Source organism: Limanda limanda, chromosome 7 (genome assembly GCF_963576545.1).
Source record: "Limanda limanda chromosome 7, fLimLim1.1, whole genome shotgun sequence".
NCBI lineage: Eukaryota > Metazoa > Chordata > Actinopteri > Pleuronectiformes > Pleuronectidae > Limanda > Limanda limanda.
Genome location: NC_083642.1, coordinates 19,267,647 through 19,282,841, shown reverse-complemented (window position 1 = coordinate 19,282,841; position 15,195 = coordinate 19,267,647). Strand labels below are relative to the sequence as shown.

Here is a 15,195-nt window from a genome sequence, read left to right as displayed (position 1 = left end):
AGAAAAAAGGTGAAAGTGAGGACACCTTAAATAATAGTCTCTCACTGAATAGGAAAACGGTGCAGGACTACAGACAGATAATAGATCTAAAAAGAACCAGGATTACAGCCTGTAAAAAGCTTAAAACTAATGGTGGGAGTAGTGTGGTTACTTTACATCTGCTTTCTCTCTAAAATAAATACAATCTTTAAACTTGAGATATCACTGTTGGGTGAACCTCATTTCCAGTGATATCGAGTTAGACTACAAGCACAGAAAAAGAGGATGAAAAAAAGCAAAAACAATAACAGTGACAGAGTCAGTCGCACTAAAAGAAAAGGCAGAGTGATCTTGTTGGACATGAAGTAAAAGCCAGTCAGTTGATGAAGCCCATCAGGCTGAAGTCCAAGGTTTTAGTGTTGTGGAGGACATACACCCAAAAAAGGGAAAAGCAAAACAAACCTTGACAAAATCCAAATAAACAACAGTACACAACATAGAAGCCTAAAGGAAGAAGGGACAGCGCATCAAGGGTCACCAGAAACATTTTTAGAAACAGCCATCTGCCCCATCAACCCCTTTTCTACGAAACATGGGAAAGATCATTCCGTTAAAGGTGGCATATCTTTTACCTGAGTCGCACACAAGATTATCAATGTGACATTTGAATGTAGGTTTATTATCTATCAAGATGCCCAAACATTTGTACTCTGCAACTCTCCCAATAATTAAAATGTTTGAAGTTTAGATTTCTAAATATTTGTAGCTTATAGATCTAGCTCTAGATGAGATCATGAATTTCGGTTTTGTCTGCATTCTATAAAATTCTTAAATCTTTAAGAGCATCTTGCAGAATGTTAAATGTTTTTTATTATTTCTTAATTCATTTTCAACGGACAGAAATTCAACAAACACTTTTGAAAGAAAAGGAGAGGAGAGAACTGAACAGACAAAAAAACACAAGACAAATATGGTCATTATACATTTATTTACATATTTTCTATATGGAAACAAAGCACAGTTCAGTATCCAAGGCAGGCATTATATAAAGCTTCCCTTGTTCTCAGGAAGAAACCATCCTTGTTTTTGCACATTTCTGTATAGGTTACATTTCACACTCAGAATATGTTTGAATAGATGTCTGTGCTGGTTTCAATTTAGTAAGATGCATTTCTTCATTATGCATGATATCATACAAAACCCTTTTGTATATGAAAGGTCTAATGTTCTGATGCTTGAGGGTTTGTCTGATTGTCTGACTGCTCCAGTGTCTAACTCAATCTGACTTTTTCTCAGTGTTAACCCCACATACACAAATCAACTCATTATTTAGTGAGCACCACGTTTCACAATTTTACCATTATTCCTCTGGAGTCTACAATCACAACGCCGTGATCCAACCACATGTTGTTAACATACTCAAGTCCAATTTTTTTAAATTGTCAGTACATATAGGCAGTGGTGTATAAAGTACTTGAAAGCCATACTTGAGTAAAAGTACAGATATCTTACTTGAAAGTGACTCCGGTTAAAGTAAAAGTCACCCGTCAGAAAATGACTTGAGTAAAAGTCTTAGAGTTGCTCATATTAAAAGTACTTAAGTATCAAAAGTATCTGGTGTTGAAATGTACTTAAGTATCACAAGTAAAAGTACAAGTACCAAAATTAAAAATGCTAAGTGCTTTTTATAGTAGGCCTATACAGACACAAAACAACCCAATATTGTTCAGGATTTATTTCAACTGACTGAAAAATTATAACAACACTATATATATAATGTATAATTTTACAAATTTTGAACCCGAGATGCTGAGGTTAAAAAAGTATTGGACAAGTGCATCTGAACTTATAGAGACAACAAAGAATCAATACAACAGAATAAACAAGTGCCTCTTGATTCTACCTAAGAACACTAATAGACCTGCCACTAATAGACCAAATTAACCTTTGTGTCTATTAGCTGTATTTTGTAACTGCCAGGATGTTTACCTGCCTGTATATCTGCCCGCCAGCTTGTCCACACATCTACATGTAAGCCTGTTTATTTATCATTAGACTATCTTCACTGAATGGGCCTGCGTTTGTGTTTGCAGGTGTTTCCAGCAGGGTAACAATACACCTGTAGGGTATCTTGCCTGTAGGGACGACAAAGTGAAGACACAACCCTGCTTGAAGTTGTACACATTAGCCAGTTTGTACAATACATATATAAAGACTCAACAGCTTCTAAGTTGTGTTGAGTCAGCACAAAGGGCGACTAAGGATTGGAATTGGCAATATATAGATATATAATATCTTTGCAAAAAATATATTGCCATTATAGTGAGTGGAAAACTGGGCCTATTTACCCAGGGTTCCATTTGGCGAGGTCCATTAAAAAACCTGAATTGTGTGCGTGAATATGCAGTAGTCCACGACACAGTGTTTGGTTTTGGTTGTGTTGGCTAAAGGTGGTTTTTGTAGACACGGCCAACCAATGATAGTGTATTTGCCAACAGTTTTTGTTTAAACCAACTACTTCCAATATTTTCTTTAAGAAAAGTTAACCACTTGCTGCTTCGAGCTATGTATTTATGTGCAGATGTTGACACGAAGCAGGAAAGGGAAAACGAATGTGAATCGAAAAAGGAATACCATCAAAAAATTATGTAAAGTCACCTAATAAAAGCCCTCAAAAAGCCAATTCATTTGCCTGAATAATAATCCTTACAATTTCAATAGGGCCTCACGTCTGTCAGTGCCTGTGAGTGCTCGGGCCCTAATAATAAGACTGAACCGAGCTCCTGCAGGAGCGAGAGAGCGAGAGAGAGAGATGCGCCGTGTGTAAAGGTGCACGTTGCGCCAACCTCCGCTGCTCAAGTAACGAGCCAGTTTTGAGAATGTAAGAAGTAGAAAGTACAGATATTTGTGCTCAAATGTAGCGAGTAAAAGTTAAAAGTCGTCAGGAAAATAAATACTCAAGTAAAGTACAGATATGTGAAAAATCTACTTAAGTACAGTAACAAAGTATTTCTACTTTGTTACTTCCCACCACTGCATATAGGCAATGCAGTGCTGGAAAAAACAAAACCAATCATTTATTTTAATTTAATGTGGTTTATGCAAAAGTATTAAAAAAAATTGGAAAATAGCCCAAAATACCAAAGGGTTAATCTTGAAAACAGATCTAATATGATAAAAAAAATACAGTGCAAAGAACCACACCAATTGTTAAAACCAAGCAGGCAAATTAACAGTGTAACTGCCGTATTTTTCTAATTGTGAAAACAATAGTTCTCGATGCAGTTGATCTATGAGCAGGAGCTCAACTCACTCCTCCAAGATATTTAGAGAAAATAATCCCTTAAAATCAGCAGCCCTAGGTCAAGGTTTCTGTCAGTAGGTGCAAACTGATATCAAACCAAGACCTTGTGAGACTGCCAGTTCTGCTCCAAGGTTTTCCTGTGTAAACCTACAGTGAAAGCTTACTGGGTCACTGCAGGGCTGCCTTGACCTCTACATGTCCTGGGCCCTTCCAGGTGGGGGAGCGCTTGGCTCGATATGATGTGGAGAAGCAATGTGCCATAGAAAAGGAAGACTATGACCTGGCCAAGAAGAAGAAGGAGCTGATGGAGGAGTACAGGAGGAGCGTCTACCAGCAGCTGGAGGACTGCAACCTGTTGGACACAACAATGGTCCGTTACCAGCTGGTGAAATGGGAAGAATCTGTTGGAGATGGATGTATAATGCACAGTTCCATGCAGGTCTGATTGAGATGTATTCTGCCTAAATGAGCTGTTCTGTCTGTCCACTCTGTCATCAGATCGCAAGGGCAATGGATCCACCCCCTCTCCCGGATCCCCCCCCTCTGCTGCCTTCTCCAGGTCACTGTTCAGTGCCCGTCAAGACCCTTGTGTCCACAGACACATATAAGAAGGAGAAAAAAGCTAATACACCTCAGAAACAACAGTCAGCCACAGAGGCTGCCCAACGAAGCTGCCAACCTGACAGCCCCAGCACCCCCGCTGCTGTACCAAAGTTAGATGTAAGTGTATCACCAGGCGACATTAAAACATATTCCCACACCAGAAGACACGTAAAACACTTGTCCAATACATGCACGGTCAGGGATGACAAACCCATTCCTCTCTAAGGAAGGATCCAGTTGTTGACAGCTCTACTTGTAGCTTGATCTGCTTGAATAAACTTGTTTATAGTTGGTTATAATCCAACCCACTGTAGCAGTTTGGGAACACGTGTCCAGCATTAAGCCTCTGTAGTGTTGGAACACAACACACTCAGGGAGATTGGGACCAGTTGGGTCTTTTATGCGTTACTCACCACCTATTGAGACCGGTACCTACCACAGGTTTAGGTTTCACTATTTAATTAAAAGAGTGCAACAGTCGTCTGACTCCAGCGGCTGCGGACCTGGCGTCATGGAAGGGCTTTGAGCCTTCCCACGAGGCAACAGGGTGTCAGTTGGCCCGGGGCCACAGGAGACAGTGCTGCCTGGGTGGAGCTGGGTTTTGTATAGAGGGGAGTCTACATTCATTTGAATCATGATGTTGCATAATTGGCCTGTTGGCTGATCACATGCTAGTGAGAGTTAGTGAAAAGATCAGGGATAAAGGTGATGAATTTTTCAAAAGGTTGGACAGACTTGAAAGTGTAGATCAGTTTTCTCTGAGCTCTTGAATTTGCAGTTCTCCCAAATATCTACCATAGTGTGTGTTGACAAATACATACTGCAGTAGCTGTCAATTAAAATGGAGACATTTTTTTTGCAGCTAGTCTGGCTTCCTGTCACAGTCCAGGGTCATGCAGACTGGGATTATGTTAATTGGGGACTCTTAATTGTTGGTCTGTATGTTGGCCCTGTAGCCCACCTCTCGCCCAGTGTCAGCTTGGATTGGCTCCACCTCCCCAAGCAACCCTCAAAAGGATTAACGGAGTAGATTATTAATGAATGGATGGAAAATGTGAAAGTTCAAAGGATCATATGCATGAAACGTATAAACAAAGCTTCAAATACCAATGGTGTTGTCTTGTTATATAACAGTCGACCAGTTCGCCTTATGATGACAGGCCGCTGCCAGCCCAGAAGAGGAAGGAACAGCCAGTGGAGACCGTCCAGAGTCCTGCAGAGCAGCAACCCCCCGACCCTCACCCCCACAGGAGCCCACCCAGCTCCGAGATGAGCGGAGAGACAGAGCCCCTGACAGAGCAAGCCCAGAGGGAGGCTGGACTTCCAATAGATGTTTATGGAGAAAGCGTGGTAAGAAAAAGAAAGAGATGAAAGCATGTCAAGTGATGGAAACTAAGGTTTTCCTCTGAGGTACTGTATGTAGTAGTATGTACTACTTATGCTCCCTCGCTGAAGTAGCTCTTCTTCTGTGTCCATGGAATAATCTTCTCTATCTATTTCTAAAAAAGCTACTTTCTGTGCACTGATGTGTTATTTCGTGCACCTGCAGTCTAGTGGCACTCGTCAGGTGGATGATGGAACTCCGTGCCAAGGCATTTATTTTTAAAAGCCTGCCATTGGTTTTATCTGAGGTTCTTTGCTGGAAGCAGTGACCTGCAGCTGCTGGAAACTGTGTTGCTGAGAGTGGAATTTGTGGGCTGTAAAACCGAAGCTATCAACTAACAAAAGGTTGAAATGTGGTGCAGAGCTGAGGAGACCAGAGTCGGATGATAATTTTCTCTGTGGGTTTGCCACTCTGCACACATGAGTCATTTGTTTTATTGATATTTGAAATGCAGAGCTCTATCAAAATGTTTAATCGGAATTAATATCAGACATTGCTATGCTTTTTTGGTATATGATCAGTATACAGTACATGACACTGCTTATATGGACACTTCTATTCAGTATTCACATACACTATGAGTGTCTCAGATATATGCAAATAGGACAGCAGGAATACAATGTCCACGTACTGTTAAGAGTCAGTGCAGTATACTAAAATGAAAAAGTAAGAGAAGTCAATATGACTGTAAAAGTCCGGTTAACAGGATAACAGCTGTGAAAACTGTTTTGTAAGAACGAAGATAAATACTGAATGATTAAAGTTATCAGAGTGCTTTGAGGTCAGTAATACAGGCGTAAATTATGTACAGTTAAGCTGAATTAAAAATATATATACAGGACCAGGAAGCAGCAGATGAATACATACTGTAGCATATGAATAAACATATATGCAGCAGATAAAATATATATTTATACAGATTATAAACAGTTAAGGTGAAAGAAATGTGTGATATATTTAAGTCTGTGTTTTCTTCCAGGTGGCTTGGGCATATTCCAAAAGCTGGTCCCACAGAGAAAATGCTCTGCTGGCTGTGCACAAGAGGCTTCTGGAGGTGTCACCCACCACCCCCAAGGAGGAGCTGAGAAAGATGATAAGAGCTGCAGTCCTCCTGGTGAAAAAGGCCCTCCAGGATAAAGTGTCATCGGTGAATTGTTTCCTTCAAAGAAGATTCAGTTGCAGTGAAAGCTTTAAAAGCTCAAGTGAATTTTTTTACTGGGTCTCTGAGTAGCGTGGGCTCCCTACTAAGTGCTTTTTTGATGATATTCAGAGTTTTTGATCAGAAGAAATATTCCTACATGAAAATTTAGGGCACAGAAAGGAAGACATATGCCCCAAAAAGGGAAAAACCAAACAAACCCTGACAAAAACACATAAGCAAAACAAAAAAGTGTTACACATGAGGCCGAAAAGAAGAAGGGAGAGCGCATCAAGGGTCATCAGAGAAATTGTCAACTAACATTGAATGGCATTGAGATCTCAGATCATGATAGACCAGACAGACCCCTCCGAAGGGCCTGGGCGCCTTCATCCCCAATGTCAGCCCAGAAGGGGTTCCAGATATTAAAAAAACTTAAACGGTTTGTCTCTCAATCAGAAGCTTAACGCTTCCAGAGGGTCGAGTCCTCCAGATCACATGTGAAATTGTGGGTCCAATGTCCAATACCTAATGATCTAATCTGATCTCCTGGTTGGTGCTCAACAAAATCACCTTAACCTGCTTAAGTGAGAAGGGGACAAGGTTCCCTGCTGTGAATTGAACTCCCAGGATGCAAAAAACAGGTCCCAGTGGCAATTAACATAAATCTCCTGAAATACCTTTTCACAGTGAAAATATTAACCGTCAACAGTTTTCCACCAACTATATATTTTGAAAAGAAAGGGTGGACCAGAACCAAAAAGCAGCCCTATCAAGGAGCACTAGATATGTTCAGTTGGTCACCATCAACATTCTCCATAAATCATGTTCTCTGGATTCCTGTTACAGAACAGAACTAACGTTCATGTTTTTAAAACATAAGCACACAATCACACATGCAAACACCTAACAGTGTTCCCCCTGTACCATGTGCAAGCCCAGTTCCCTCTCGCAGAGCTGGCTTCCTTAAACAAACAGTTTTGACAAGGATGGCCTTGTAACCTCGCCTGCAGCTTGTATGAAATGGGTAGTGCCGCAATAATTCTCCTGATTTATTTTCTTTGCCACACCGATAAATAGAATGCTGCATTAGGTAATTACCTGGTTAATTTGCGTCTTCACAGAAGTGCTTCAGTTTGAGTTCATGTTGAACACAACTCTTCTCTGGCTTCTTCAGGCTGCATGTCACACAGTTACATCCTGGGTCCATATGTAGCCCAGGGTGTTAAAACGCTGCTAATTCAAACAAGTTATTCTCCACTGTCAGGTTTAAAGGTCCAATAAGCTTGTAACTAAGTGCAAAAAAAGTTAACATGCTACGACAGGCTCCATTCTCCATCAACATACTCCAACCAACTTCAATTGAACATGACTTTGTCCTGCTAGCTGACATCACCCTGGTGCAGGCTGTTTCTTAGACAGTCTACTAAGTTTTGAGTTAAATGTCCACTGCCTCTCTCCTCAGGTCCTCCAGGCCTCCTTGATGCTGCTGCGGCTAATGCTGAGCCAGCTGATCCCAGGTCTGGGCTTAGGCCGGTCTGAGGTGACCCACTGCGTTGAGCAGACCTGGCCCGACCTGCTGCTCAGGACTGGAGACCCAGCCAGCCGCCTCCGGGCCGTGGTCACTGCCTTCATACAGGTAGTGTGACAATCTGGACAGAATTGTTTATTTGGCAGCAGTGAATTTCAATCAATGTTAAGCTTCTTGTCAGTCGGACCTCTGTCTCCTAACTCTAAAACCAAGTAACCCTAACCCTAACCCTAACCCAGTTTTTTTAAATTTTTTTATATTCTTTATTTTTTTTTGACAGTTGTTTACATAAACTTACATCAGCCCAAGGGCAATTTTCTTTCTTCTGCTGTCAACCTTTTTCTAAATTGGGTAACTTTGTACATTTTGGGAGAGGTTCAGTGCGTACATGTGGACATTAATCACACATCAGTAGAGAAAAAAATAAAAAATAAATAAATGAATAAAAACAAGCCGAATAAAAAAAAAAAAAACATGTTAGAGGGTGACCTGAGCGAGAATGGGATAGGGGTCTGTGAGGCTCGCTAAATCAAGGCAACATTACAGGGTCATTCATTCAATACTTCCACAAAGTCTGGCCTTAGGGGTTTTACATATCTCACCCATTTGCTCCATAATTGGATGAACACAGTTTTCCGAAGACAAAGGGAGAAAGTAATCCTTTCCATAACATAAATGTAATTTACTATATCTATCCACTCCTCTATCGTGGGGGGCTCAGGAAGCTCCTTAGCAGTTTTCCTGAAGAGAAAGAAATGGATGTTTCCATCTATCTTCTCTTGTATACCTGTTGTTAAAGCTGATAATGTTGAGAAGGCTTTTTTTTTCTTTTTATAGCTTAGTGGAGACCCCTGCTGTCTTTGGTCATGATTCTTATATCTGAAATTTGAAGTGTTGTTGATATAAAATTTCTACCCATACCAGGGTAAGACCTTCTTATACCATGAGGCAGACCTAAACAAAGGTGAGAGAGTAACCAAGACGGCACAACAGCAAAGACATGCACATCAGAAGGGCACTCGGAGCACAAGGCTCCATTAAACTCCCTGTCTCAATGTAAATTTTTAAATATCTTACTGGTTCTGCCATTTTATCAGGATCCACTCCAAAATGTAGTTCTTCCTTGGGTTGTGACAAAAAACATGATCATTAAAACACATGAACACACACAATACAGTCTTTTAAGTCGGAAGAGTGTGAACAGGGTGCATTCATGTCATACATGGAGAGAAGGATGATCTCAAAATGATAATACGACCCTATGACCTTCACTTTTACCTCAATTTTTAAATTATGTACTTTCTTTTTAAATATTGTTATTAAGTCGACATTTTATATACCCTCAAGGAATACCATTCCCCCCATGGGCACAGTCTTTTAGACATTGGAGATTTTATCTTAAAAGCAGATGAATGTGATGGCGTGTGTAAACCCCCCCCCCTTCTCGTAAACAGTATAGTTAAGGAACACTTTGGGGAAAAAAATCTAATTTAGTACAAATATAAATTTGGACTCAAGGATGAACTGATCCAACTTGGTGGTCAAAAGTCAACGTAATCTCAAAACACACATATTTTTACCTTAAAGGTTAGCTATAATGACATGTGGAATTATAACATTATGCAATGATCTGGTTGGTGGAAGCATACACCTGCCAGGTTTTTATTTCAGGCTATTTGTTAAACAGGATTGTTACATGCAAATACAAAAAAGCAATATTTGTACACTTTGTTTAAATAACTATTTATCCTGTTGTTTTGTGTATTTTAAAAAGTGACATTGGCTTACGTTGTTCTTCCTAACATGAAATGGTTTCTGGAGGCGTCCCTGCCTGCAGTGTTTTCTTGTAGCTTCACAAACATGATGTGCCCCTTGTTTGAAGCAAGCTCCATGTTGTTTCCATGACTACCCTGACTGCTGCCTTGTGGCCTTTAACTGCTACAGGGACATTTGCTCGAGTGATAGTCATTTGTTCACTTTCCAGTCTGTGTGTACAGAGCATGGACTGTAAGTGCAGGAATTGTCTAACTGTGTAAATATGTGTAATGTAAATAAGTAAATGAGTTGAGTTAAATTTAGATTCTCAACCCTCTTCACTCATCCTTTAGGAATCTGTACTGACCTCGATTAGAAAAACGACTGAAACTCTAAACGTCTCATTTTATTTCAACGAGGAATGTTTTTTGTGTGTATGTGTGTATGTGTGTGTGTGTGTCATGGAGTCCAAGTGATACTCAATTCAGATATCGATATACCGGACATTATTCTTTTTATTACAATGTGTGTTCTGTAGTGGGTTGTTTATTGCTGGTCCATTTGTGGAGATGATATGTTTTGCTTTGTGATTTATTGTCCCTCTTCACCCGTCCCTGTGCAGAAGACTACAAAGGGTCTTCTCTCTTTGTTTGAGCCTTATCTATCTATGTGGTTTTTACATTTCTTATGTTTTTCTGAATTATATTCTACAAAAGTACTGATATGTATACTCAGGAGGTAAAGGGGAGCAAAGAGCTCTTCCCCCTGGTTATTTTCGATCTCATTCTGTTTCAACTTTTAAAAATAGACTGTATGATACATTTATTTAGCATAATGCACTATAAGATGTTCACCTGCACACAAAAATACTATATCTGCACATGTAGCCCTCTCTCTCTCTCTGTGTTGTTTGATGGTGGTTGCTGAGAGAGGATGGCAGAATTGACTGGGTTTCAAGGGGGATGCATTTTTGGTCATGATGCTTTAAAGGGGATGGCATGGCGTCCCCCCCCTCTTCCTCTCAAACAATCAGCTGAATTATATACTGGTTGGGGTAAAGGTGCCACACGTAACCTCCATACATTCCACTCACCTGATGACTGGTAAAATATCCAACTAAGCAACTAAGGGAGCTTTCTTCTGTCATACTTTAATTGTACACTTGTATTCTCTGTAATAACTTGTCTCTCTGCCAGATGTTTGTGTTGAACGACAAACTATGTGTGTAGTATCACACATAGTTTGTCTGTTATCCCTTAATTTAATATAAAGGTGCAGTGATGCATAATTTGCAGTACATTTTAAAGTCAGCATCCACATTTCTCTCCTGTTTTGCATTTTACTTTTTATTAAACTTTTTATATCTTGGTTTTGCATTTTACTCTTTATTTAACTTTTTATAGCTTGTATATATTTTTGTTTTGTTTTATATACAGTTATTTCTTTCTTATGTGAAGTACTTATTGTGTTTTTATGCTTTATGTTAAATGTATGCACCTATTTACCAAAGAAAATTCCAGGTAGGTGTAAACCTACTTGGCAATAAATCCTTTCTGATTCTGATTTTCTCTCTCTCTCTCTCTCTCTCTCTCTCTCTCTCTCTCTCTCTCTCTCTCTCTCTCTCTCTCTCTCTCTCTCTCTCTCTCTCTCTCTCTCTCTCTCTCTTTTAGGAGATAGCTGTTTTGAAGGATGTCCGGGCCTTGCAGGTGATCCCTGCTGACATAGTGAAGGCCATTAAATCCAAATCCCCCCCTCGTCTGGCTCAGAGTCGGGTAGAGCTGCTGGAGAAGCTGCTCGCTGAACTGGGCACAGAGAACTCTGGCTTCACCCTGGACAACGTCATGACGGTAAAACACTAAATGCATCTATCCATTCAGCAGGCATACATCAAGGTGAATTTCCATTACATTTGGCCTGGTGATGACGATGTGACTGACTGAAAGGAGAGCGGACCCTTCCTGACACACTGTGACCAAACCGGCTGTCAGTATACGCCTGAGTCAGCTGAGTCAATGTTGTCAACATTTGCATCCAGTCTATGTCCATTGCCCTCATCCCCTGGTTCCCAGCAGTGATCTAATATTTACATGCAAACTATCCAACTGTTGACATGCTGAGCAGGACAACAAGCAGCCCTGTCCCTCTAGCTCGGCTTTACAACCGGCCCTCCGCCCATCCCCCTCCATGCAGCCCCCCTCCTCACTCTGCGTGGCTTTTTGTCATTGAGAGCAAATTGTTAGGTTTGTCCTCTGGGTTTCTCTACCTTCTGAAGCCAAAGCCCCACAGGTGGCTCTCGGAGTTCTGTTTGTGCATGCTCGCTCTGCGCCCGCCCCCTCTTTTGTGTTGGCCCCCTCCCATGTTTGCTTGGGAAACATAGAGTCTAGATGGAGATGTGACAGGAGGCCTGCATTCTATTCAGCAGCTCGCATTCTCCCCTGTCCTGACTGTTACTTAAACCAGTTTGATGAGAAACATGTAAGAAACACTGGGTTTAAAGTTAACTCAGCTCCAGGAGGGAGAACTTGTGAAATATACTCCCGGACCACTTTATTAGGAACACCCGCACACCTGCTTATTCATGCATTTAACCATATACTTAACAATAATGCATAAAAGCATCTCACACCAAATCCTCACACCAAATATCAGAATGGGGAACAATTTAATATCTGAATTTACAAGTAGTGTGAGTTTTTGGTACCAGACGGAGTTTGTGAAATTGTTGATCTCCTGGGATTCTAATGCACAACAGTTTTTAGAGTTTATCTCAAAATGGTGCCATCATGGAAAATAAAACCTCCAGTGAGCAGCAGTTCTGTGGACGGAAATGCCTTGTTGATGAGAGAGGTCAAAGGAGCATGACCAGACTGGCAGCGGTAACTGCTGCAACAGTAGAGGACCACGCCATGTTCCACTCCTGCTGGCCAATGACAGAAATCTGAGGCTGCAGTGGCCAGGGGCTCAACAACACTGGACACTGGAGTACCGTAGCCTGGTCTGATGAGTCTCATTTTTTGCCGAGGTTGCAGATTTTAGTGGCAGAATTTGGCATAAGCAGCATAAAACCGTGGACGCAGCCTGCTTTGTGTAAACAGTCCATGCTGGTGGTAATGGTGCTGGTGTAAAGGTTTCGGGGAAATGTTTTCCTGGCACTTCCTGGATCAGATTTGCTTCCAGTTTACAGCAGATTATATTCCTTGTTACCTTCATACTCTTTGCACATCACTCAGGCTTTATCAGCCGATCGAGCGAGAAAGATCAATGATCTAAAACGTTTTTACAACCTTGGGGATATTTGTCCACGGTGTGACGGCTGATGAAGGCTATACAGAGTTCCTGAAGTTCAACTCTCGTGCAAACTACCAAACCAAATCTGATCTGCATGCAGGTTTGTAAGGTGTCTATCAAGATAAAACAGGAACATGTTGTTGCCAGGCAATGTTCAATCAGACAGTTTAAAATGTGTGTCTTGAAAATGTCTACATCCTATAGTGTTAGCCCTGCTACAGCTTGAGCATTTTTCCTTTTTCCTCTGCTGTTACCTGGGTGATCTGCTCTGAGGCGGGGACCCAGAGCAAAACAAAAGGGGACGATTGAATTTCTTGTTATTAAAACGAAAAAGGCCTCTGCAAAGAATAGAGAATAATAGTTAGCTGTCTCTGCGATTGTGAAGTGAGGGATGGGTTGCCTTTTGTACACAGTTTATCTCTGGATGTCAATGCCTCCCACTGGCGAGATTCCCATTGTGTTGTGATTGTCTTCACAGAGATTATGTGGTATAATGGACTCTTTTTACATCCTCATGTGCACTTCCTCTTGAGGACTTCCGCAGCTGTTGGGCATGTGGAACCAGACTGCAGATATCACAAATATTGCTTCATTAAACTGTGACACTACCCATTTACATATATAGATATAAAGCACATAACATTCTTATACTCATATTCGTATTGTATAGCATACCTGCCTACATTCCTATAACAGTCTATGTATGCATATATACAATGGTGGCTGGTGATGTAATATATTGGGGGGGTATAAATGGCCGAGGCAACTTTCATGCATTTTGCATTTTCCTGAGAGATGTTTTAGGGCTCACACCCCCAACGTTGCCCACAGTACCATCAGGGGAAGCATAAAAGGCATTACTTCCACCTCATCCAGTTAGCCAACTCTGTTTCTCATAACAAGAACAGGAGAAGCCCCGGATGAAAGCTCCTGCTGGATCACTTGCCGGCTGCTGAATCTGTAAATCGGGTCGGGGCTCCTTTATCCTCTTTTTTTCTTGTGAAATTTAATTTACGGATTTGCCATTGAAAGCGATTGTTGCCCTTGAAGTCGCCATATGTTTGCTGGTCAGCTGGCACTGGAAGCAACTCAGTGACTGCGGATGAACCTGAGACAGCGTCGATCACATTAGATTAAAAAAAATGTAAATCAAGAGCAGCCTCAGATCCTGTGTTTGCCAAAAGTTTAAGGACCCACAGTCACTCACTCGTTTGGCCAAGATTTAGACCGAAATTAACCAAATACAATTTAAAAACACCCTCCACTGAATGCTCACAGGTGCTTACGTTCTATTTTTTTGTTTTATTTTTTTTGTTCTATTTTATTGCCTATATCATATGTTCCCTTTTCTATCGCATTCTGGATGCTGTAGTGAATTTCCTCTGCAAGGGATCAATAAAATGTATCTAATCTTATCTTATCATAAAATGCAAAGTATGTTATGTTTTGAAAGTTTTTCCTTCTTTTGTTTTTGCTTTAATCTTGTGTCTCTGTTTAATAGCTCAGACCATAGGTGACATTGCTGTAACTTGCAGTTAATTCTGGCTTCATGTTCACATGTTGATAGAAAACCTCTTCTCCTCTTTCAGTTCTGTGCAGTGGCGCTGAAGCACACTGCACCGCCGGTTCGAGAGGCGGCGCAGCGCATCGTCTTATCCATGTACCAGCAGCACAGAAGTGCCATTCTCAGCTACCTTCCACGCAGCGATGATCCTGAACACAACAGCTTCCTCTACAAAACCCTCTTTGATGCGTTTGCCAAAATTGACGGAAAGCTGGTAGAGACTCAGGCAAGTTTTTTTTTGTTTTTCTCGACTGCAAAGTAGCCTCTTAAGCAGCGGGTGAGATTCGCCTAAAATGCCTGTCTGAGGAGTACTAAAAGTAAATTGAAAGCTGTTCTTGAACCATTTGGAGTAAATGCATGAGCTTGGTCTCTTTGAAAGGTAACATTCTGAACTTTCCCCCCCAACAGTCAGAATCAGTCTAAGTGCTACTGACATTGAGTAATAGCAGTTGGAACACAGTGAAGTAGAAGTTTTTTATTTCCGCCTGAATAATTTTTGTTAAACAGATGCCTGCAGATGACTCTAGCTGGGACTTATGAGCTGGAAAACACAATGGGATCCTAGCATGAAGCCTTGACTAGCCGTGGTTCAAATTTGATAACAATACCACAGAAAATTAATATTTCACAGATTTTTTCCTAAGGGCAT

General features: G+C 41.0%; 1 protein-coding gene across 1 annotated transcript in view; it reads left to right on the top strand.

The window, feature by feature from the left end:
* Window positions 1–15,195, top strand: part of cep104 (centrosomal protein 104) — a 42,299-nt gene that overhangs the window by 8,295 nt on the left and 18,809 nt on the right. The window contains exons 8-14 of the mRNA XM_061074404.1: window positions 3,498–3,653; window positions 3,782–4,003; window positions 5,021–5,236; window positions 6,250–6,417; window positions 7,874–8,047; window positions 11,365–11,541; window positions 14,572–14,772. Of these exons, the coding sequence (XP_060930387.1) occupies window positions 3,498–3,653; window positions 3,782–4,003; window positions 5,021–5,236; window positions 6,250–6,417; window positions 7,874–8,047; window positions 11,365–11,541; window positions 14,572–14,772 (1,314 nt within the window). The remainder of the gene's footprint in view (window positions 1–3,497; window positions 3,654–3,781; window positions 4,004–5,020; window positions 5,237–6,249; window positions 6,418–7,873; window positions 8,048–11,364; window positions 11,542–14,571; window positions 14,773–15,195) is intronic.